Raw genomic sequence first — 22,557 nt, 5'->3', positions numbered from 1 at the left:
AGACTTCCAGGTACAGCAGCGTCTGCCTGGCTTCCTCCTCCTCTCCAGCTTCCCTCACCACTCTTGTCCCCTCTGCTGTATACAGACACCTCTGCAATAGCTAGCAGACCACATGCTGGCTACAGTCCATGCTGTAGCAGATAGGGCTTTTTGGAGCTAATCAACAGCTCAGCTGATAATGTCCTTCCATTCCTTCTTTGTTTAAGAAAAGTTTGACCTAATGAGAGACACTGTTTGTTTTCTGGTGGAGTGATAAATGCTGACAACAGAGCTGATAAATGCTCTGGTATCAAGGAGGTGGGGAACCCCACCCTAATCCTGCCAGGGCCTGGCCACACACCCCCTCCGCTTAGCCCTGAGGAAGGGAAGGGAGGGCTGCTCTAGTGCCCCCCAGCTTCTAGCCAGAGCCACTGCAGGCATGTGCCTGCACGTCTGGGATGTCTGTGCAGTTACAAAGTGATTTAGCCTAGCCAGGTTAGACTAACCTCAAAAGATTGAATCGATTCAGAATCAGGCTTTTTGAATGTCTGTCCCTAGCCCAGGAGTCAAGCTTACTTTTAGGAAAGTTTCCACGGAGGGATGGAACCAGGACTGGGGAATCTTGTCCCATGTGTATGAGCAAATACAAATATTCATATTCATATGAGCAGAACTGTTTCTACACAGAAATTAGTCAGCACTGAATGCTAAAGTCATCTTCAGCTGTATTTCCTTTGGCATTTCAAGCAGTTTCTAACCAATGTTTGAAACTCAAAACCAGTGCCAAGCCTAAACACATCTGGTTGATTCCAGGCTGTAAATAGCACTGGAATGCCTTCAACACCTTCCATAGCTGCCATACTTAAAACTTTAATTCCAAAATAGAGCTGACAAAAATGCTTGTCAGCATGATGCCACAGGACAAAATTCAGAAAAGCATGATGCAACAGGAAGACATACAGACATCGCATATGGTGCACAAATTGGAATTAGTATAACCCTAGCAAGCAAACTTAGATTTCAGTAGACTGAAATAAATTAAACATTGGCATATTCATCCAGATTCTCATTTTCTAAATGTCAAATTATAAACTTAAGTGTCATTCAACTATAGGCTATATAAATATACATAATGACATTTAGTAATCACTGTAATTCTTTTATGTATTTAATACTGTAATTCAGTGTCTGTAAAATATGCTTTATATGGGTCTATAATTAGGAGCTGTCTTATTTGTGGATTATACCAATTTTTCTATATCTGCTAAGATGATGTGACCCCCATCAGACCAGAATTAAATTTTCCACTTGAGGCCCTATCACCCTCACAATTGTACCAATGGCATACTTTAAAATGGGGCCACTGTTATATTTTTAAAAAGCATGTATGTTGTGAAAGGGAGAGAAACAGAGACAGAGTGCTGCACTTCAAAGACTAGAACAGCTAGTAGCCTGGGCATAAAAATATATTCAACTACAGAATAGCCACTCCTTGCCCTTTAAAAAAGTGTGGCAATGAATGAAGTATATGGGATAGCAGGCAAGAAAATTCCAACAGAGAGCCAAGAGTCTAAGTAGATGGGATACTATCACTGACAGATCATCGCAGTAGAAAGGAAATCCAGCAGGAAGCAGAAAAATGTTTTAAGAACACTGAAGAATTTCAACATCCAGGAAAATTCAAGCTGTGCTTTTATGAATCTGATCAGCTATCTTTTCTTTTGTAATCACTGACAGTATACAAGAGCAGAGAAGGTCAGACATAAAAACTACCAGTTCCTCAAGTAAGTGGCTGAGATTGAATGACCAGAGCTTGGGCTGATTTTGCCCAACCTAGTTGCAGTTACCCTCGAATTCCATTGTGAATGTTCAAGTTTAACATGGTGTGACAAACGAATGCTCAAGGAATCCAAAAATCCTGTGTTGTGATATGAAGTTTCCCTATCCAGGGAGATCTGCCAGGAGGGAAGATACAAGAGAAACCATGAAGAGATTAGAATAAGTGACAAGAAAATTGAAGGAAGAGTTATGGGTGGAAATTCAGACTTAACTTTAAACTCCTTTCATCTGGCTTTTAATCAGTCCCTACATAGATTTACAGGGACTGTTAATAATCTCTTTTCTTTACCTTAGAGTACAATTTAAAAAACAAACGCAATATGAATTGAAACATTACTGTATTTGGCCTTTATTGTCTTTTCTGTAAGTATATATAATTTTAAACATTTTTGCCCCATCAAATCAGTACCTGAATTGGAACTGTGGTTTGCTTTCAAATCCAAACCCAATCCAGATCTGAGCACCCTTACTCTACTAGGCTGTAATGTCTAGGTGGTTATACAAGTACTAAACTTAATGCACTGTAACTATGGCCACTTAATAAACATGTAGATATGTCCTCTGACTCATTGGCGATGCATAGGGGGTACACATGGGTGCACATGCACCTGCTGAGCTTGGCAGTGCACCCCCTGCAAAAAGTACCACAGATAGCTATGGGCACTCGCCCCCCTCCCCTGCCACCACTGTGGCTGCCTGCGGGAGCTCCCCGATTGCCACACTCCCTCCACCGACACTGCCGCCACCTGCAGGAGCTTGCTGTGCCCCCCCCAGCCTCCAGGGGCATGTGGCATTCATGGTCTGACTGCTTATTTTGCCCTCCCTTTGTGCCTCTCAAATCCTTTTGTTACTCCTCTGCTCCCTTCTTTTAGATCTTTCCCAGTACTGAATCATTCTCTGAATCTCTTCCCTGGACCCTTTTACTTTATATTTCACCTCTTCAAAGCCTGAATGCTCAAAATCTTCTCACAATTTGTTCTACCTGTCTACAGCTGCTCCTGCTCTTCCTCTGCTTCCCAGTCCCTGGTTCCCCTGACCTAACCTACATCCTTTCCCTTTTCAAACTTCCCACTGTCTCCCAACTGTGCTCTATCACTTTGGCTCCTCATCTATTTCTGTGCAAACCAACTCTTTCACCTGACTTCTGGCAACTTCTCTAACTCTTCAGTCCCCTTCCAACCAGCCTCCCTTTCCCTACTATCTGGTTACTACTATCTAGCACCACTACCTCAAGAGAGATTCAGGGGAAGTGCAAAAATGCAAGTGGACCCCCCCACTTCCATTATCACCCAAAACTGACCTGCAACCAGGGGCCCCTGAGCTGCTTCTGCCCCACTTCGTCAGCAGTTTGCAGCTGCCTGAGGAGCTATGGGGACAGTAGTGGTGATACAGCGGTTGTCTCTTTTTGTACCCACCAGTTTCTCATTGTGGTCCCCACTGCCTGGGAGCAAGCACTGGAAGGAGGAACCCATGTCCCCCCCAACTATGGGCTACAGGAAGCAGCTGTGCAGGGCGCTGGACTTGGCCAAGGACAGTGGATAGTGGCAAATAGGTTCCTCCTCCCAGTACCTGCTTCTGCCCTGAGGAGAACACTGCAGGGGAGAAAGGCAGACAGACAGGAAGGAGGTGCTGGAAGAAGGAACACACCCCCTGCCACTGCCACTACCACTGTCTCTATTGGAGTTGGGCTCTCTGTGCAAATGCTCCCCACACTACCTGGCAGGAGTGGTTCTGGGGATCCACCTATGTTCAGGTCAGCCAGAGTCAGGGGTTGTAGTTGGGACATTGGTCCTCCTCTTCAAGCACCTGATCTCTGCCCAGCTCCCCTGTGCCCCTCACCAGCCTGAGGGCTGCAGCTACCCCTCCAGAGGGGTGGTATGCCATACCCCGCTTTAAGGAATTCTAGACCATCCCATACCTATCTCTGACCTGCTCCTTAGCTGCATTTCATCCTATTCCCTGCTTATACCTAATAGTCCACTCATGTAAGTCAACATCAATGTACAATTCCAGGAAAGAGTCCATGTTTAAAGTCTGATTTAGGAATGAGAAGATGAAAATATTTTGTTTCTTAATTTGTGTTATTCCTAGAAAGAGCTATTTAGTTTATTATTTATATCCATATTAAGGACCTTCTGAACATTTTGATCTGAAAGAATGTGACAGCTTGAGCAAAGTTATTTGCTCAGATACCTCACAATGTATCTTAGAAGTGCATGGCGTGCAGCTGTTACAACATTAATTGAAATATGTTTTTAAATATATCAGGTTTCTGAACACTGGCAACAGAATGTTTTTCAAACTTCAATATTACAGCCTTGAAAAAAGTAAATTTCATTTGGACATCATCTCTATTTTGAGTCAATGTGACTGAAGTAAATTATTTGACATGAAAGGAAAAAATGCTGTAACTAAAGGCAGTTAGTTTCTTTGCTTCTCTCTGTGTGTCAGCTCTCTACATAATATACAACACTTTGTATAACACTTGTAGTAAAATGTCTTGACTTCAGTTAGAGCAGAGATAGGCAAATGCTCAGCATTTTTTAAAATACCACCTTATATGTTTTACTGAACTTATTTGAGTAAATTCACAACTTATACAGCTATTATTGAGTTATGCAAGATAGTTTAAATATGAGCCAACAAAACATTTAGACCACAGTACACCAGCAGATAATCAGTGTCATCTACAACAGACGCTACTGTGCAATGGTTACCATGCATTTATTTAGTACTTGTGTAATCAAATACTAAATAAATACATAGTAACCAGAGTTACTGCACAGTAGTGCTGGCGAATGCCTTTTTAGTGATGCTACTGTGTAGTAGCTTAATAGTACTGCGCAGTAGCGTACTAGGACTGTCTGTGCTGTGACATACTATTGTGCAGTATTATTACACTACTGCACATTTAGTCATGTGTAGATGTGTTCTGTATGTACTACACAATTACAGTAGACTTACTTCATAAATATTTCATAAAGTTTTAAAACAAATATTGGGATTTCTTTTTATGGTTCCACCATCTGCAAAAACAGACCTTAGGGACTTGAGTTAAAAATAAAATGATTACTAAACAACAACATATTGCCTAAAATTTCATTTCTATATCAAAAAAACTCTGAAGTCCAGTATCTCTTGACTTTAAATCAAATACTATATTTCACTGAAAAACTAAGAATTTCAGTAGTTTAAAGCTCCTACTTCTTGCTCTGCAGAGTCATAAGCCATCAGAACTTAATCCTGTCACTGGTCCCAGACTAAATATTACCTACCCATCTTTTGCCTCAGGCAAATCTTTTTTTCTCTTTTTCCTTGGGTAGGGGGCAGAATAGAAATCCTGCAATCAGGAGGAAAAGAGAAAACATTTTTATCGTAGTTTGGCTTTATTTTTTAAGGGCAGTTCTTTGAAGCTGCTTAGGGGCCTGGATGTTAGACGTAGTCCCAATGGAGATGGATTAGTGGCTAGAGTGCAGTGAGGCAGTCAAAGGTGCAAGATAAATGCAATTTATATATAATTGCCAGTGCTGCACCTGTTCTATTTTTAATAGATGACTCCTGTCTCCAAAACAAATTTTACAAGCACTGACTTTACTCTTTCTTTTGCTTTATTTGAGTATAAATTGGGACAGTCTAAATGTGTATCTGTGTAAAGGAGAGAAAATAATCTTTAAATAGCATGCAATTTTTTTATGAATCAAGCTCTAAATAAGGAAAACTCCCGAGATGGGAGTTCAAAATACTAGCCAGAGAGCAGGTTTGCTACTGGGCTCAAGAACAATATTTAGTTTACAGAATCAATCTGGAAATAAAGCTAGTGCTTGCATCAGCACTGAAGCTACAAAAAATAAAAAGAGGTTTTAATAAAATATACCCGGGAAAACAAGAGAAGAAAGAAAGCAACAGTGTAGTCATGAGGCCGTCAGCAGCCCATTCAAATTATAAACTAGATTATGATGTAACACAAAATAGTAATAATAAGATTCAAAATGCCTAGCTCATATTCCAAGAGAATCGTTCCAGCTTTTGTTGTGGTTTAGCCACACCACAAATTTCCTTGTGAGGCTCTGATAAAATCTTCCTGTCAGGGTGGGCTAAAATTATTGGGAACAAGCCAGCTTGACTCAATTTTGAATCTATCTCAACCAGTATTGTATGGTGAGGATTGTCCTAAATATTCAGATGCCTTGGACACTGTGTTTGAAAGCTCTGTTTGGTTAGCACTTCTGCTATCCTACTTTCTATAATCTTATCTACCTACTAACTAAGATGGTACTTCCTTTTCCATCCTTAAAGATGAATTCTGGCGTACAACAATCTGATCCTTCTCCTTAAGGCATAACTGTGTTGAGACCTGGCAGTGAAAAATGTCCAAGCCCCCACCCATACCAGCTGGTTTACAAGAATCTGCATGAGTTTCCCATATATCTTACTTTGTACAAGGCCACTAAAACTAAGCCCCATCATTCATATAAGCTTTTTCAGATCCAGTAAAAAAATCTTGGAAGTATTTATGTTCTACTTGAAAACTAGAATTACTGGAAGATGTTGTCCAGACAAAAATATATTAGAGAAACATCCCAGTTCTGAGGTGCTTAATGAACTGAACATACTCATTTTTGAGATACACCCATCTTAACGTGTCTTATATATATGCTAAACATTTTATATTAAAAACACTGGGGGGGGGTTTGTTCCAGGCCTCTCAAGAAACAAGCTGACAACAAAGCACCGTTTTGTTGCAATTACGTAGTATAAAAATGTAAATAGGAATGAACTAATTCCAACTTCTGACAATGCCTGACCAATAGCACTTCTGACCAAGAGAAGCATATAGATTGATGTAGACCAGGGGGGCTACTATAGCTTCTGCTGCTTCTACTGCTTCCATAGCATGGGACTTCAATTCCACCACATTTTCTTCTACTCCAACAGACCATTGGGCCACCCCTAATAAATCCTCATTCTCCTGATGTGTAGGGTGAGACAACTGGCATAGGATGTGGTTACATCACTTCCTCCAGCTTTACAATAGTTCCTTTTTCCCTACAAAATTGCCAGAGTCAATCTCTGAGCAGTGAATTTTGTAGACCAAACTGTTTAGCTTTCTGTATCTGACTGGCATTGTCCAAACTCTGGTTGTGGATCCTGGAGCAGAGGCCTGTCAATTCACAGATTTTTGACATAGGTAGAAAGAACAAACACAACAGCATCAATGAATGATATATATTCCTGACATGTCAACACAAAATATTAAGAGGGGAAAATGATTACAAATGGAAAACAAAGTGGTAATTAATATATTTCGTGAAAATGTTTACAACATTTTGAATTTTTTGCAATCTAATAAAGATCCAGAAGTTGAAGTTATTTGCAGTTTAAAGTTCCTTGCACTGAACACAAATTGAAATTTCTCATACATATTAAAAATACATTAGCAGCTCTGTAGTTATAGGTTGTTCCAAAGCTATCAAATAAATTTGAAATTCATATAAGATTTAGTAATAGCACAAAAGGAAAAAACAACCCAATAAAGTATTAGCTTTTAAAAATAAACTCAGTGATTGTAAACTTCATCTCTGGTAGATCTTTAAAATAAAGCCCTGATACATTATGCCTTTCAAAGGCAGTGAATGAGTTATCAAACCTTGTCTAAACAAGGCCTTCTGAGTTCCCACATACCTCTACAGCATGAAGTTTGGAAGTTCCATAAAATAAAACACATTTCTAATACTACTTTGCACTTTATATAGCAACTTCCATTTGAGGATTTCAGTGTGCTTGAATTAAGATTCACAACACCCTTGAGAGGTAAGCCAGTATCATTTCTCCCTATTTCAGAGTTAAGGGAAAATGAGAGAGAGATTAAATAATTTGCTGAAATTCACAGAGGAAGTCTGTAGCAAAGCAGAGCAGAACACAGATCATTTAGCTTCAGCTCCTGTGCTTTTTCCGCAAAACATCCTCTCCTCTCTCTAAATGCTACTAGAGCTTATACTGTAGTTCTACTGTATTAAATACAACAGCATATATACATTCTGGTTTATAAGGCTGAATCTTATAAAACTGACAGACATATTGGTGAAAAGTCAAGAACAACAGAAAAGACAAAAAGGAGAAAAGTGTGTATCCTTTGGTTGGCTGATTTTTTTTAGGCATTAGATTTTCTTTCTTAAAGACTGGAACATGTTTTTGCTTTTGCAAATGCAGTTTATTTTGCAAATCAAGGTGATTGCACACATTTCAGCTTGTCAAATTTTCAGCCTTTCAACCATATGTCTGTCGACCTTATGGACTACCAACTTTATGGGATACAACCATATGTCCAGATCCTGATATATATGAAGGCCAGTTCTAACATAAGAGCTTTACAGTAGTAGTGTAGTAAACCATAATGTTTGCAGATGGCTGTAATAAAATCATTCAGGAGAGGAAAGGTGCTGGGATGTAAAGCATTCAAAGCTTCTCCTACTGAATAAACAATTTGATCTGAATAATACAATGGGAGGCACATTTCACCAATGAACTAACTAAACTAGTTCACAATGTTCCTTTTAATTTTCTTTCCTAATCCCACATGCATTTTAACTTCCTTTTTATTTTCCTGAATAGTCTAAAAATTGGAAGAAAAATGTAAGGAGGAAAAATTAAGCAGAGAAGATTATAAAAATACAATCCGTTCCTCAATTACTAATTGTCCGTGACAAATAGTAGTTTATTTTCAAATATCAGCCTATCTATAACTGAGATTGAACACTATCACGAAAGTTTTCTGAAATATTAATTGCTTATCTCTTCAAATACCTTTTCAGTTCACATGCCACCTTTAAGCAGATCACCAGAGGTATCTGTGTAGACTTAGCTAGTGCTGTAAAACTAGGCTGCTGTTACCACAGTACTTAATGTCTTTTCTATGAGTTTTCCTGATCTAGGAAAATAATAATTGGCATACAGGATCACACTAATGTTACCTGTACCAGTCTCCAGTGTTGACCAGTACTAGACTAAACTACCTGCCCACATAGTATGAGGTGTATCACCCAAGAAGTGTACAAAGGATGGCCAGAGAACAAGATGGATAGTTTTCTAAATTGTAATCGTAATCAGCTTTCATTGTGAAGAAAAGCAGTCACTAACTAACGTAGCTGGGAAGAAAACCTTCAAAATGTCAGACAAGTGAAACTGATCCATAAATTTCTCCTGTGTAAGCAAGGAGCCAAAAATAGGGCTCTAAAATGTTCATTCATAGCTGTAATATTTTATTTTAAATATAACATTAACTATTTTACTATTTATCAGGGCACCTGGGAAAGAAGAAGGTAAAATTGTAAATATTCATAGTGGTGCTTCCCAAAATTAATGTGTGTGTGTGTGCGTGCGTGCATGTGTGTGTGCGTGCGCATGCGTACACATACACACAGAGGGAGCAGGGAGATGTCACTGGAAGTCTATATTATCATTTGGAGCCCTAGTCATGCTTTTCTACCTTTCCAAAACATATTGAATCAACATCTGGCTCTTGGGCTTTCTACTTCCTGGTCCAGCCCTTCCCTGGACTCAAGTCACAGGAAATATCACTTTCCAGGAGAAAGAATACATATCATGACCAATGTAAATAGAAACTATAGGCTTTTTGTACAGTTTTATATTTCTGGCTGCTATTTGGCACTAATCCCAACCCCCTTTTTCAGAATCACCTTATATGCCCTGTCTTCAGAAATGAAAAATTATAGTATGATCTTTGGAAATGAAAAATTACAGAAGTGAAAAATTAAATGTAACCTTCTCTTCTTTAGGTTGCTGGGAGTGGCTTGCTTATTTTTCAGGAAAACAAAATAGATCATATACCACTGAAATCAATGGAAGTTTGCCTATTGTTTTCAGAGTTTCGGGATCAGATCCCAAGTAAGACTCAAGAATTGCTCATCACACTTGGTTTTTATTACATGAAGTTTCACTCCTTACCCTGCAATTGGGCCTGTCTCATGTGAAATATGTTAATATAAGGACTCAGGCTGCAAGGTGCTGAGCACCCTCCATTTTTAATTCTTTTGGTGCAATTTGAGGACACTCAACACTTGGCAGGATTCAGCTCAAAGTTTGTACATTTTCTTTTTTCATGAGCCAAAAAATATCATCACACAACAAAACAAACAAAAATACCCCCAAACAACAGATAAACAAGTAAAGAAAAAAGTCAAACTAAGCTAAGCAAAACACATTATTTCTTCCCTGTTTAAAGTCTCAGCATATGCTGCATCTTATGTTGCACAAATGTACTCGTTAAATATTATGAAATGTACAGCATGCAATGAAACTCTAACTACGCATTTAAGTCATTCATACCTGTGTGCTCATATTTGTGTCGCAGAAGGGAACTGCTTTTCTGGAATGTCTTGTCACATAAGTCACATGCATACATGCCACTTTCTGTCTTCTTTATCTTCTTTCTGGACAGACAGGAGTCAGAGTCTGTCATATCATCTAGGCCTGACATGTAGTCTGGTGTTCCATCGAGCAATTCTCCCTGCGATATAACAAAATTATTTATGTAAAACTGGTTCCCTCTGACATTTCACAGCATCTCAACTTCCTACAAAGATCTATTCTGTGAGACATAAAATAATATTCAAGAAGGACCTGCTAACCCTATTGAACCCACTGGCTCAGGATGTACTCTTGGCAATAATGCCAGTGCCAAGCTGAAAAGGCTTGCAAGACTGGTCTCTGCTATTAAATAATTTTTTCTTCTATGGAACCTCAGCTAGCTTGGAAAACTTGGTCTTCCTTCAGTTACTTTGAAAGAAGAATTCATGTAATTCATCTAAGCAGAAAATATTCGTGATATAGGTATTTTCAGGGAGCAGGAAATCTTTTTAGGAAGACTTCACTTAAAGACTCCATTTAAAGATCATAAAAGGTATCTTCATATTTCCAAAGAAATAAATATAACAACAGCTAAAGATCTTTCTTTTCAAAACACTGAACCTTGGCTATATCCCATATCTGTATAAAGGTTTTAATTGAATTTTATATTTAGGTACAAAATGTTATTATTATGCAATCCATTTAAATGTATGTCTCCTGACTAAAGGCCTCAAGCTATATTTTTATATTTAATTTTGTAATTTGAAATAGGGAATATTAATAACACTTTTTATCAATGTTCTATCTATGTTAAAACAGCCTTCAGCATTAAGCAATAATGAATGTGGATCAGTAAATTATTAAATTTCTTGATATTTATTTTGTCTTGATCCAAAGAGAGTGCAAACTTGCTTGATAACATACATTTCCATTTGCTATCACACAGTTCAGTTTTCTTAGACTAGGTTCATACTAATTAATATTAGAGAAGATTAAATAGGCTTAAATACATTTACAAAGAGGGCAGATGTACTGTAAATTGGAATAGTGGAACAGCTGTTATGGAGGTGCAGTGCTATTTATGCTCCTATTGTGCAAAGAGGGATTACAGCCTGTAACGTTAAACCATACCTGATTTTCACATTTGAAACTATAAAACATTTACTAGTCAGTAAAATTACTAATGGAGCATAATAGGTCATAGGGGAATGTCCACAAATGTAAAAAATTATTCATCCATAATCAGTTAATCTCAGTGAACTAAACTGTGTACATTATATTTGAATACAAATACACATACACACATGCACACACACATAGACCCTCTTCTCCCCCTTTTTGTACACTGTGAATAACTCTAATACTGTACATTTTATCTAGTCAACTCTTTGTTGCACATAAGCAATCTAATTGCACATAAGCAATTAGATCCTACACTCCTTAAGTGATTTCTATTGGAGCTCACCTGGAAAAGAAACAGAGGTTTCTACTAACAGAGGCCAACCCAGATAGTATATCCTAAATATATACATGGGAGGAACCTCATACACAAAAGTGGGAGAGGGGTTCTGCTGGTGCCACAGACCACTTCTTTCCATACCTGGACCTTCTAGAGGTCTCCCTTGCTAGGCATGGAGAGTGGGATCTCAAGAAAGGAAGAAATATGCCTGAAGCTGGGCCAAGGATCAGCGCATATTTAGATATACAGGCATATCACCTGTTCTCTGGCTTTGTAGTCATAAATCTGGAGCCCTCCTGTATGCTGTGGGAGCTGCAGTGGGTGTAAGAGTCTACTGGGAAAAGCATTCCAAGAGTTAAGGTGCAGGAAGCCTTCGAGAATTTTGGCAGGCTAGAGTCCTTTTGGAGCCACAGGGACTCTGTTCAGATGGCCTTGGCTTTACCTGCCAAATTTTTGGGAATCCCTATGAGCCTTGGACCTTCAAGAGTCCGAACCCTACTCCCACAACATGGTACAGGTACCCCTCGCTTAACGTCATAGTCACTTCCTTGAAAAATGTGACTTTAAGCAAAACGATGTTAAGCGAATCCAATTACGAAACAATAGTTATCTACTAGCAGGAGGTGGCCAAACAATGTTATCATCAAACATTGGGTGACTTTAAACTTCCATGTTCTCTAATAGATCAGCAACGTAATAACAAAACAACGTTAACCGGAACGATGTTAAGTGCGGAGTACCTGTAATGTAGTGGATCTCTGTGACGAAAACCTAATGGGGCTTTTCTCCCCACTCCAGCAGCATTTTCTGTTGGAGGGGACTTTGTCACTTTTATACAATTACATGACCTTAATAAAATTAAAAATAAACATTAAATTTGTTCAAATACGCTTGCATCTCTTCTATTTGCATAAATGAATTTACAAAGTGTTCCTAGGCTAGTTTCATTTACTAGTCTAGATCACTATTTTTTTTTAAATTCAAGCTAAAATAAATCTTTGGCTGGACATGTTTAATGTAACTTTAGTGACTTTTTATATAAAAGGATGAGGCACAAGTTACTGACCTGCAGCCTTCTGAAATAAACCAATTATGATTATTTACCTGAAATCCTTGTTTCCGCTGGTACTTTCTCCTTTGCTGCATGTCAGCAAAAGTAGCTGCTCCAGTTGGATAAGTATAGGCCATATGTGGTAGGAAGCTCATTTGATCTAGTCCTGGGTATGGTCGCAGCCCAGGAATACTGGTCTGGACTGGTGGCATAAAAGTAGCTGGGGGAAATGCGCTTTGTGGTGGAAGTGTTGTATATAAAGGTTTGGCACTAAATGGGTTCATACTGAATACTGGGTTAGTGCTTTTATCCAGATTATTTGAATTAGAAAACTCCTTCTTGATAAAAGTCAAGTTCAGGGGCTCATCTGAGTTTTCAGATGATGAAGAAACACTGTTGTGGTCTAAATTTACACTACTAGATTTTGTTTTGTTTTTTGTGGCTATAATACTTTTGGGTTCCTTCATTTGTTTTGGTAGAGACAAGTCCAAAGGCTCAGCCTGAAGCTCCTCAGAAGAGAAACTGTTTGGAGTGTAAGAACTACTATGGGAGTTTTTAGAAGATGTGGAAGAAAGATTTAAAGGAGAAGGAGTATTGCTCCTTGAGTGGTCCAATTTATCAACAGGTTTAATATTGGTAAAATGAGGAGGTTTTGTTAGCCTGAGAGGAGTATCACAATTAGTAACACTGTTATGGAGTTCAGCTATAGATGGTGAAGTTATAGAGTCCACAGGCTTTATTGGAGATTTGGCTGACAAAGAGTCCTTAGTGGGAGTGTTGTTGGTGGCAGCCAGCGCCACCTTGGCACTGGTCCTTTCCAGTGATGGTGACCTGGAACTTGTATACTGGTAGACTTTTCTTTGTTCAAACCATTCCTTCACAAATTCCTGAGGAAGGCCAACGGCAATGGAAATTTTCAGTAGTTCATCAGAGTTGGGTTCCATATTCATAGCATAATATGCCTTAAGTACAGACATGTGGTCCTTGTATGGGTTGATGGGGCTAGTCATTCCTTTCTCAGAAAGTACTGATGACAGCAAGAGAGCTTGCTTATCAACAAACACTCCAGGTTTGTTGGGAACCATGTTTTCATGAGGTTGAAGGACTGCCTTGATTTCTTCATTCATCTTACACAGGTAACGTTCATGCTGATGCAGGGGAATGGGACCAGGAAAGCTTTCTTTACAGAACTGGCATGAAAATGGAGTGGATACATTATGGTTCTCTATCATCTTATCTTCAGTAACCAGATCGATTAGAGTTCGCAGCTTCTCTTTTTTAATATTATTGAGCTGCCTCCTTGAGTCTGTGGTCAAGCTCTGGAGACAAGCTTTGGCTTCATTGACTTTTTCTAACGTATAGTCGATAATACTTTTAGTGGCACCATTATGACTCACTACTGGAAGACCCACAGGTGGAATACCAGGGGAGGTAACTCCTTGTTCCTCTGCTTGAGGGCATGAGTCCTTCATGTGATAACCTTTCAGCTTTGAGATCTCTTCAGCTTTGCAGTCCATTTTCTGCCTTGAAACCGTGTTGTCTACAATCTGTAGGACCTTCTGCACTTCACTTAAATTACTGCCTACTGCAGGAAACCCAAGTGCTTCCATCCCTACACCTAAGTGCTGCATTGGACTTTGAGCAGAAGCATGAACTCCTAAGGGACTAGTTGCTCCGAGTCCACCATTCATAAAAGGACTAGCACCACTAAACCCATGCGAGGCCATAAGAACCTTATATTCATTAAAATCTAGTGGTTCTGTTTTAATTTTTAGTAAGCCTGTTTGTTCAGACATACTAAGTGGTTTGCCATTCTCCAGCTTGTTTCTTAGCTGTGTAATGGCTGAATTAGTAGGAGAGGAAGATACAGAATTAGGAGAAGAACCCGTCTTGATATTGTTTCTCATTCTACCATTTACAGAGATTAAGCCAATACATTTCTTGCTGCTGATGTGTGAACTGTAGGAGCCAGAATGGGAGAAACGTTTCTTGCAGTTTGGACACTCGTATGGTTTTTCACCTAAAATGATAATTAAAACCAAACATTAATTATTACTTATTTATTTTGTCCACGTAAGATAGTATGTCTCGCAAAACAGATTATCTATGTTGCCGCTGATTATTAGGGAGAGAAATAACATTTCTATGCATATGGCTGAATTACTCCCCATATTGCTTCTGCAGTATTTTCTTATTCACAGCATGACCCCTGGCTTCCTGGGAATCTATTCCAAATGGGAGAAACCCCATCTAGTTCCTTTTCTGTCTTAGATAGCCACAGAGTCCTGTGTTATGGATAGCCACAGAGATGGTGTTTTAATGGCATTGGATATGCTGGTAAATGCATGTATTTATGGGGGATTCAGGCTATGCAGAGCTCTATGTGAACTCTTATGTACAGAGAAAAGAACTGAAACTTATTTTTTGTGTGTTCTAAGTTTAGATGATACTGTTACTGTGGTCTCCTAGGACAGCAAATGATGAGTGTTTAAGGTCCTGATTGTACTATAGGCTAAAGGCCTTGATCTTAGCAGTTCTGAGGCCAGTTCTGAATAAAAGTTTCCCATTTAGCAATACACTGTCTGAAAAGCCACTGGAATAGCTGTAAAATGGTAATCAATGTCACAGGTAGGTGATTCTTAAGCTAAAGTAGTGCAATCAAATCCATAAAGCCCAAATTCAATTCAGCCATCTCCAAAAGGCTTTCAGGATGGCACAAGAGAAGAAACTGAGCCCTGATCCTGTCACTACATCCACACAGGTTCATTCCTGTGCAGGGCTCAATGGGACTTTGTGTGGACATACAGTTTTGCTTGTGCAGATCTGAAGTTGGGTCAAGCTGTAGAAAGGAAGGAAGAAAGAAGGAAAGGAAGAAAGGAAGAAAGAAAGAAAAAGAAAGTTCCTTAACTCACAGCCTAACATAAGATATTTCTCATCTGTCCATTATCCCATGGATTTGATTCATAATTCATTGATTTTCAAAATGGGGGGGTTCCTTTATTAAAAATATTTGGCCCACCTATGAGCTAACTAAACCAAGAGCTGTGAATTCCTATGAACTCAAACAGTCTAATAAACTAATTCTGAAGTCTTTTTTGCTAACAAGCATTACTCTTTCAAAATCTTACAGCAAGCCCGTGTGATAAACAGCATGATAAATGAGGATGACTCAAATATCCTTTATGGAATACCTTAGTAGCTCTAAGATGCTACAAGCAGAACTGTGTAAATTTTAAGCAATCTTTAAAACTCAGCTAATTAAACAAAATGCAAATGAGCACACCAGCACCTCTGCTACTCACCACTGTGAATTCGCAGGTGTTCCTTCAGATGGTGTTTATATTTGAAGGCCTTTCCACACTCGGTACATTTGAACTTGCGATTGCCTGCTCCTTGGGTCAGCATTTGGTGCTGCAAGAGAAAAGATGCTGACATGAATTTTGTGGACTAGAAACCAAGAAGTTTTAGTTTATAACCAAAATCAAAATGAATGCTGCTCTGTATTTATTAGGCAAACTGAAAGAACTGCATGTTCAGTTATCTGTCTCATCACCGTTGCAATAAAAATCAAAAGGTTGGCAGTAAACCGAAACAAATGCAAAAGTGCTCTCACATGGGCATTTGATGTTTTCATTAGAATTATTTCCTAAATATCTCATCAGGAATGCGTTGCTTTAAGGTATCTTATGAGGTGAGAAACTCTTTTGTGAAAAGATTTGTGCCTCTTAATATTTCTAGCAGCTTCTAAACATGTGGAACGCCTCTTGTTTAAAAATCCTATTTATTTTGTGAGTAAAAAATACAGAAACTCTTCCTTTACTGGTGTTACATATCATTATCAAATACAAGAGACAGTATTTTCAGCATGAAGCTGTAGCTGTTGGAAATTTTTTATCACAGAGCAGCAGGAAAGACTTAGCTACCTTTCTTATGATGTTTTTTTTTCCTAGTGCTGTGCTAAGGAGTAGGGGCAAAACAAGAGAAAAGTTGGCTGAAAGGAGAAGTTAAAAGCAGCATAAAGATATAATCAAACACAGATGACCTTTTTGAACAAGTGAGAAAAGCACTGTGACTTTGAATTCTGAAAAAAAAAATACAGTCATCCACTCTGGATGCTCAAGGTAGGAGGTCAGCTTTTTTCAAGCAGCAATGACACAAAAGCCTATTGCAAAAAAAGACAGCACAGAAACGGTATGACAACTGCTAGGGTGTGCTGAATCTTCCCACATTCCTAGTGAGACAGATGGTGTTACATGGGACACAGGGAGGTTTGTTCAAACAGCAGCAACCTTCAAAGATCAAGCAGAGCCCAGCCCGCCGAGCGCCATTGAGGGACCAGCGCTCATATGTTGCTGAGTTGCATAAACAAACAGCAACAGCTGTTTTGTCTCCCCCCATGGCCCTCAGAGGACTACTATAAACTTTAGTTGTGCCACTGTTAATATGATACAATCATTTTAATTTACTAATTGTAAATGCCATGAGCAAATGAGGGGACTTTTCAACACCAAAGCTACCATTCATAATGCGCCAACACAATCACACTCTTGCATGTGAAATTTAAGGCAGTTATGTTGGATAAATATCTAGGCATTTTCCCCAGTGTTTTTAGTGATATGAAGCAAAAGGGGGAAAAAATACCTCAGGTTGTGCCTGGCTTAAAAAATTAGGAATCAGAAAATATGTTTCCCTCCCAGAAAACCCTAAAAAGAGAAACAAGATGGGAAATCATACCAGAATAATTTATATTGATTTAAGATCAAGCAAGAGATACTTTCTTAAAAATGCTAATTGCAAAATTGCATGATTAGAAGATGTATGTTTGCCTATCAGAGTTTACCTTATGCTGAGGAAAGCCTTTCAAGAGAAACATAGTTAATTTTCAGTTGTTTAAGAAAAATAAATATGGTATAAGGCCTGTATAATTTGACACCATGCACATATCCACTTATTTAAGTTTAAGAGACACCATTTGAGTTTCCGTTACAACACTCCATAACAGTGGTTTTCAGATAAGTCTCTAGGGAGCACAGAAATAGTTTTTCCTCTAATATGTAGGAGCTTTGTGACACAGCCCTTTTGAATAAAAGAAAGCTTCATTCACCTGTTCAAAAGACACAGCATTTGCTTAAATGTAATAGTGAAATGCACAAAATACTGCAAAGCAGTAATACTATAACATTACATGCATCATATCAAAAGACAACTATTTTGATTTATATTACCAGTACGCTCATAACATATATCCTGTACATTTTATAGAAAGATTTACTCTAAAATTACATAATTGTATTTTACAAACTATAATGCAAAATATATGTAATTTGATGTGATTGAAAGGGTATTCGAAAAGGAATGAAAGAAAAATATTAGTAGATCTTTTACTATGTCTTTGAGATCCTATTTGCAACAAATTGCAAAGTAAAACTAGGTGAAAAATGGAATTAAAATTGCTGAGATGTTTAATAATGTATAATTAAAATGCTACAGTTTCATTCACTTTTTGAGGAACATAAAAACGAAACTAAAGTCAAGTTAAAGTGCAAATAAAATTTCTAAATTAGAAATTAACACACTCATTCGATCGTGAACATAAGACTATTAAATCATATTAGAAGAGACCATCAAAAAATCATTTAGACCTCAATTAAAGCTATTACCATTAAAAGATCTGCATCTTCAAAATGCCATGAAAAATTAATAATGATTGCCAATCAAAGCAATATCGTTTCTCTAAGGGGTTATTATAGAAAGAAATCACTTAAAACCAACCCCCCACCTGATCTGTCCCTGGCTTGTGTGTCACCATATGCCGCTCGAGCTGGGTGCGGTAGGCAAACGTGTAGCTACAGAGAGGGCAAGAAAAGTTCTCCTCATTCTTCTCATGGCGGTACTTGATGTGCTCCTTCAATGATGTCAAACGCTTGTACCCCCGGTCGCAGTAGGGGCAGGTCAGCAGTTGGGCAAAAGCATCTGGAGTTCCAGGTGGCAGGTCTGTAACCGAGAGACAAGAGAGAGAGAAGCAGGCCAAAAGGTCAGTAAATCAATGGCAGCTAATGGGCTTATTGCCCAGGATGGTATGACAGGAATCACTGCAATCTGCTACACTAGAGTGCCATCATTTCAAACTAGCCTCAGAATACACCATTCCCCCTACACGCCCAGGACAAACTTGCATGAATCATTTCATACTGTGCTAGAAAATTAATTAAAGATCTTACTTGAGCCTTTTTGATGTCTTAGATGAGAAACTAAGAAATATTTTTCTTAATTGATCAACAATTTGCATTGCATTTCTGGCCTGTTATGAATATGACACCAGCCCAATTATTCTTATGGACACTTTTTCAATTACTTCTTAAGAAGTAAGAGAGTTATGGGTCACTAATCCTAGTTTTCTTACATACAAATTGAATACTTCTGAAATTTAGAACTACAGTGACAGCATTTCTCTTTTTTAAATCAAGCTTTAATTGTTCCTGCTCTTTATTTCACCTAAAATAATACGAATTTGCTGACCAAAAAATCACAATATGCTAAAATTACAGTTCTAGTCTTTGCTGATGAAATTCCATGCCTCTGCAGCTGTTCTTCAATTTTTAAGGTAAACACCCAGGCATGTAGTGCATTTATTATTGCAACAGCTGCAAGAGGTCAGGATAGTGGCTAAAAATGAATTACAGCCTCACCATTTTCTTCTTGCCCATTGGCCTCTGGAGTGCCAAGGCGAGACAGTTCCTCAGGGGCTTCTGGGTAAATAATGGCTGTGTCACTGCGCTGTAGGTACTCCGCTATGCTGACTGCATGCCCATCTCCTTCCTCCAGTTTCCTTTTGGCAAAATATTCCTCAAAGTCCGACGTGCAATTTGCATTCTTAACTAAAGCTGGGGGAAGGGAAAAAGAAGTGGTTTTCAGTGCATCTTCTCTGTGAGTCTGGGTAAATTTGCCCGAAGTGCTGACCTGGGACTGGAGCAGCAAGTCTACAGTTTCTAGAATACCCTGATTCTAGAGTGGCCCTGACTCTCACTGGGCTTGCTCCAGGTCCTAATAAAATCAATGAGACGTTAGCCACTGGTTTTAATGGGAGCAAGACTGGGCCAGTTTATATCAGTGTGACCATGCATGAACCAGGGGAGCAGGAAAAATCTATTAGATATCAGTCATGAAAATGATTCTCCCAGGGTAGAATCCTGTACCCACAAGGAACACTCAGCAAATCAATAGTTCTGGGTACGGATACAGAAATCCACATACTCAGAGAACCTTATAGGACTGAGACCTTAGGAACCCAGTCTGCTTTTCATACACAGTTCCCACTGAGACCTGAGCATGCGCTGTATCTGGCATGAGGTGTTCAGCTTTTAACAGAACGTGTGAGCAGGGAGGCATGTGACTAATTAATCTTCAAAAGTTATCTTATCTTTTGCCTTTTTTTTGTGGTAGATACAAGAACAAAATGTGGCATTCTTTAAAATTCATAATTGCACCCTTATGTTTCTTCCTGGAAAATTAATCTTTGAGTAGATTACAACAGGAAAATACATTTAAAAATGTGTTGCTCTGTACTGTTTAACGTATAGAACCACATGCTTCTAGACCAAACTGGGATACACAGCCTAAAACTACTTTTACAATCTGTGCTGGAGTTTTCCTTCATTTTGTAAAATGAAAATCTGTTTTTTTTTACTGTCCATACAGTGTCCACAAATCATAATATGTTCTCAACCACAGAACATCCTGTTCCTAAAAATATACATTTCTCCTCCAAGCACCTAACTATTGCATACAGGAAAGATCTTGCAAAGTCTAGGACCTTAAAGAAAAATATAAATGCAACTACACTGGAAAACAGAGAAACAGATTGTTTTCGTTTTCAGATTTCTTTCAATAAAGGAGTCCTGGAAGAGAAAGTTGATAAGAGTGAATTTTAGATAGTTATTATTAAATGACCATAAATTAAAAGAATAGTTTATGATCAATTGCATTTTAAATTTGTTTTACCTAAGGTGTATTAGAAAATGAGACAAAGTTATCAAATACCTTACTTTTCATGGAACAGTAAAAAAGTAGAATAGGCATGATTATGCTGATTTTTTAAATCAATGTATAGAAGGAGTAACTCTATGAAAATCAATAGAGCTACATGAGTGCATCCAGACTAGTGTGCATGTGCAGTTTGCCACGCTCCAAATGTAAGTGCTGCACATGCATGCTTTTGCCACGCTGCCAGTTTGCATCACGGTGGGGATTTTTTTACATCAGGATTTCCTGATGTAAAAAAAAGTGCCAGAAAAATGCAGGGCAACACATGATATCAGCATGCATCATCTGAAGCCAAAGCCTAGCCAGCCAGTGCCATGCTCCATCTGCTAGCCAGGCTATGTACCCAGATCACCGCTGCCGCAGTCCCAGAAGGCCTCCAGGATCAGGCTCAGATGCTGGGCCCAGCCTTCCCTACACCGTCCAAGGCAACTTGCTGCACGCCAGTACACATGTGCAGGGGTGTTTTCTGGGGACAAGTAGCGGCACAAATATGTGCCATTGCTATTTGTCCCCAGTGAACTTACGTTCCTACTTGTAAGGATGTGCCCCGTCAGTATAAAGCCAGTGGAAGAAAAGAATCACACCCAAAAGAATTATATCAGTGCAATGTGACTATGACTGCCATAAAAATCAAATTAATTGTGTCTTTGAACTAGTTCAGAGTGTTGCCTCAATTTTCTACAAGAATGAAAAATGAAAGTTGCAGGCAAAAGATGTAATGGGCTCTCTGTGTGCCATATGACATACTGGGGGGGCAACCACACGAACATTTCTCTTTGTTCTACAGTACAATTTGACCATATTTTAGTCACACAGAATAGATCATGAAGAAAAACTATACGTTATTGTGTTTATCGAAGTTGCCAACCTCTCCCTTAAAGATTCACTTTTTACAAGAAAAACTTCCTGAGTGAAAGCTAATAGTTTAGCAGAGCTTTGTTTGCTAGCCAAAGGCCAACAATCATTTATATCCCTGTCTTGATATCATTTGCAGATGAAGGAGATGCTCACATTGCCCCAGCCTGGCAGTCAACAACCTTTTAAGGCTGTGGGTCAATTTGACCTAGTCTGGGTAAGAGGTGGGATGGGAGGAGCTAGAACCCAGATATTCCTGTCACTTTTCTCCACCACTGTCATGGGGGAAACACCAGTCACTGCAAGTTTTCTCTGTGCCAGCATGGGAAAAGCACTGCCACTGCCACTTTTCTTCACCATTGCTTCTTTTCCCTGCAGCAGCAAGGGGAAAGTACCCACTGCTGGCATGGGAAGGCCCTTATCACTATCGCTTTTCCCCATGCCTCTTGCTGCTGCTTTTCCCTACACCGGCAGGGGAAAAGTAACTGCTCCTAAAGCCCCCTACTGTGCAATGCCACTCAAGCCTATGTCCATGGGCTTGATCAAAAGTCTCCACAGCCGGATCCAGCCTGTGGGCTGCCGGTTGCTGCCTCCTGTTCTAGCCAATTCGAATATTCAGTTCCTGTGACTCTACAGCATATTTTCATTGATGTGCAAACTACTGAGAACAAGCCATAAAACACGGTGGAGTTCTCAGTATGAATCAGGTTTAACATTGGATTAAATCACCTAAGATAAAGAAAGAATTGGACCATAAAAAGTGTTGGGTGATTATGTTATTGAAAGAAATCCTCTGCATCCATGCAACATGTTTCTTTTAGGCAGAGCTGCAGTGGAAGTTTTCTCAGATATTCATCAATGCACTTCAGTGATATTGTAGACAAAACACAACATGGCTGATGAATGCAAAAGAACATGAACTGCCATATTAAAGGAAGGAGTTTGAATGTGAGGTGTTGGTTTG

The 22,557-nt window shown here is 38.9% G+C and overlaps 1 protein-coding gene across 2 annotated transcripts in view; it reads right to left on the bottom strand.

Annotated features, from left to right (window-relative positions):
- ZEB2 (zinc finger E-box binding homeobox 2) overlaps positions 1–22,557 on the bottom strand; it is a 134,632-nt gene that overhangs the window by 4,130 nt on the left and 107,945 nt on the right. For both annotated transcript variants that reach the window (XM_090045813.1, XM_090045815.1), the window contains 5 exons: positions 19,385–19,579; positions 18,475–18,689; positions 15,998–16,106; positions 12,749–14,715; positions 10,165–10,345 (listed from right to left, as the gene is read on the bottom strand). In XM_090045813.1, the coding sequence (XP_089901939.1) occupies positions 10,165–10,345; positions 12,749–14,715; positions 15,998–16,106; positions 18,475–18,689; positions 19,385–19,579 (2,667 nt within the window). The remainder of the gene's footprint in view (positions 1–10,164; positions 10,346–12,748; positions 14,716–15,997; positions 16,107–18,474; positions 18,690–19,384; positions 19,580–22,557) is intronic.

This window comes from Crocodylus siamensis, chromosome 4 (genome assembly GCF_052110815.1).
Source record: "Crocodylus siamensis isolate JL-2025a chromosome 4, ASM5211081v1, whole genome shotgun sequence".
Taxonomy (NCBI): Eukaryota; Metazoa; Chordata; order Crocodylia; family Crocodylidae; genus Crocodylus; species Crocodylus siamensis.
This window is presented reverse-complemented; position numbering and strand designations above follow the sequence as displayed.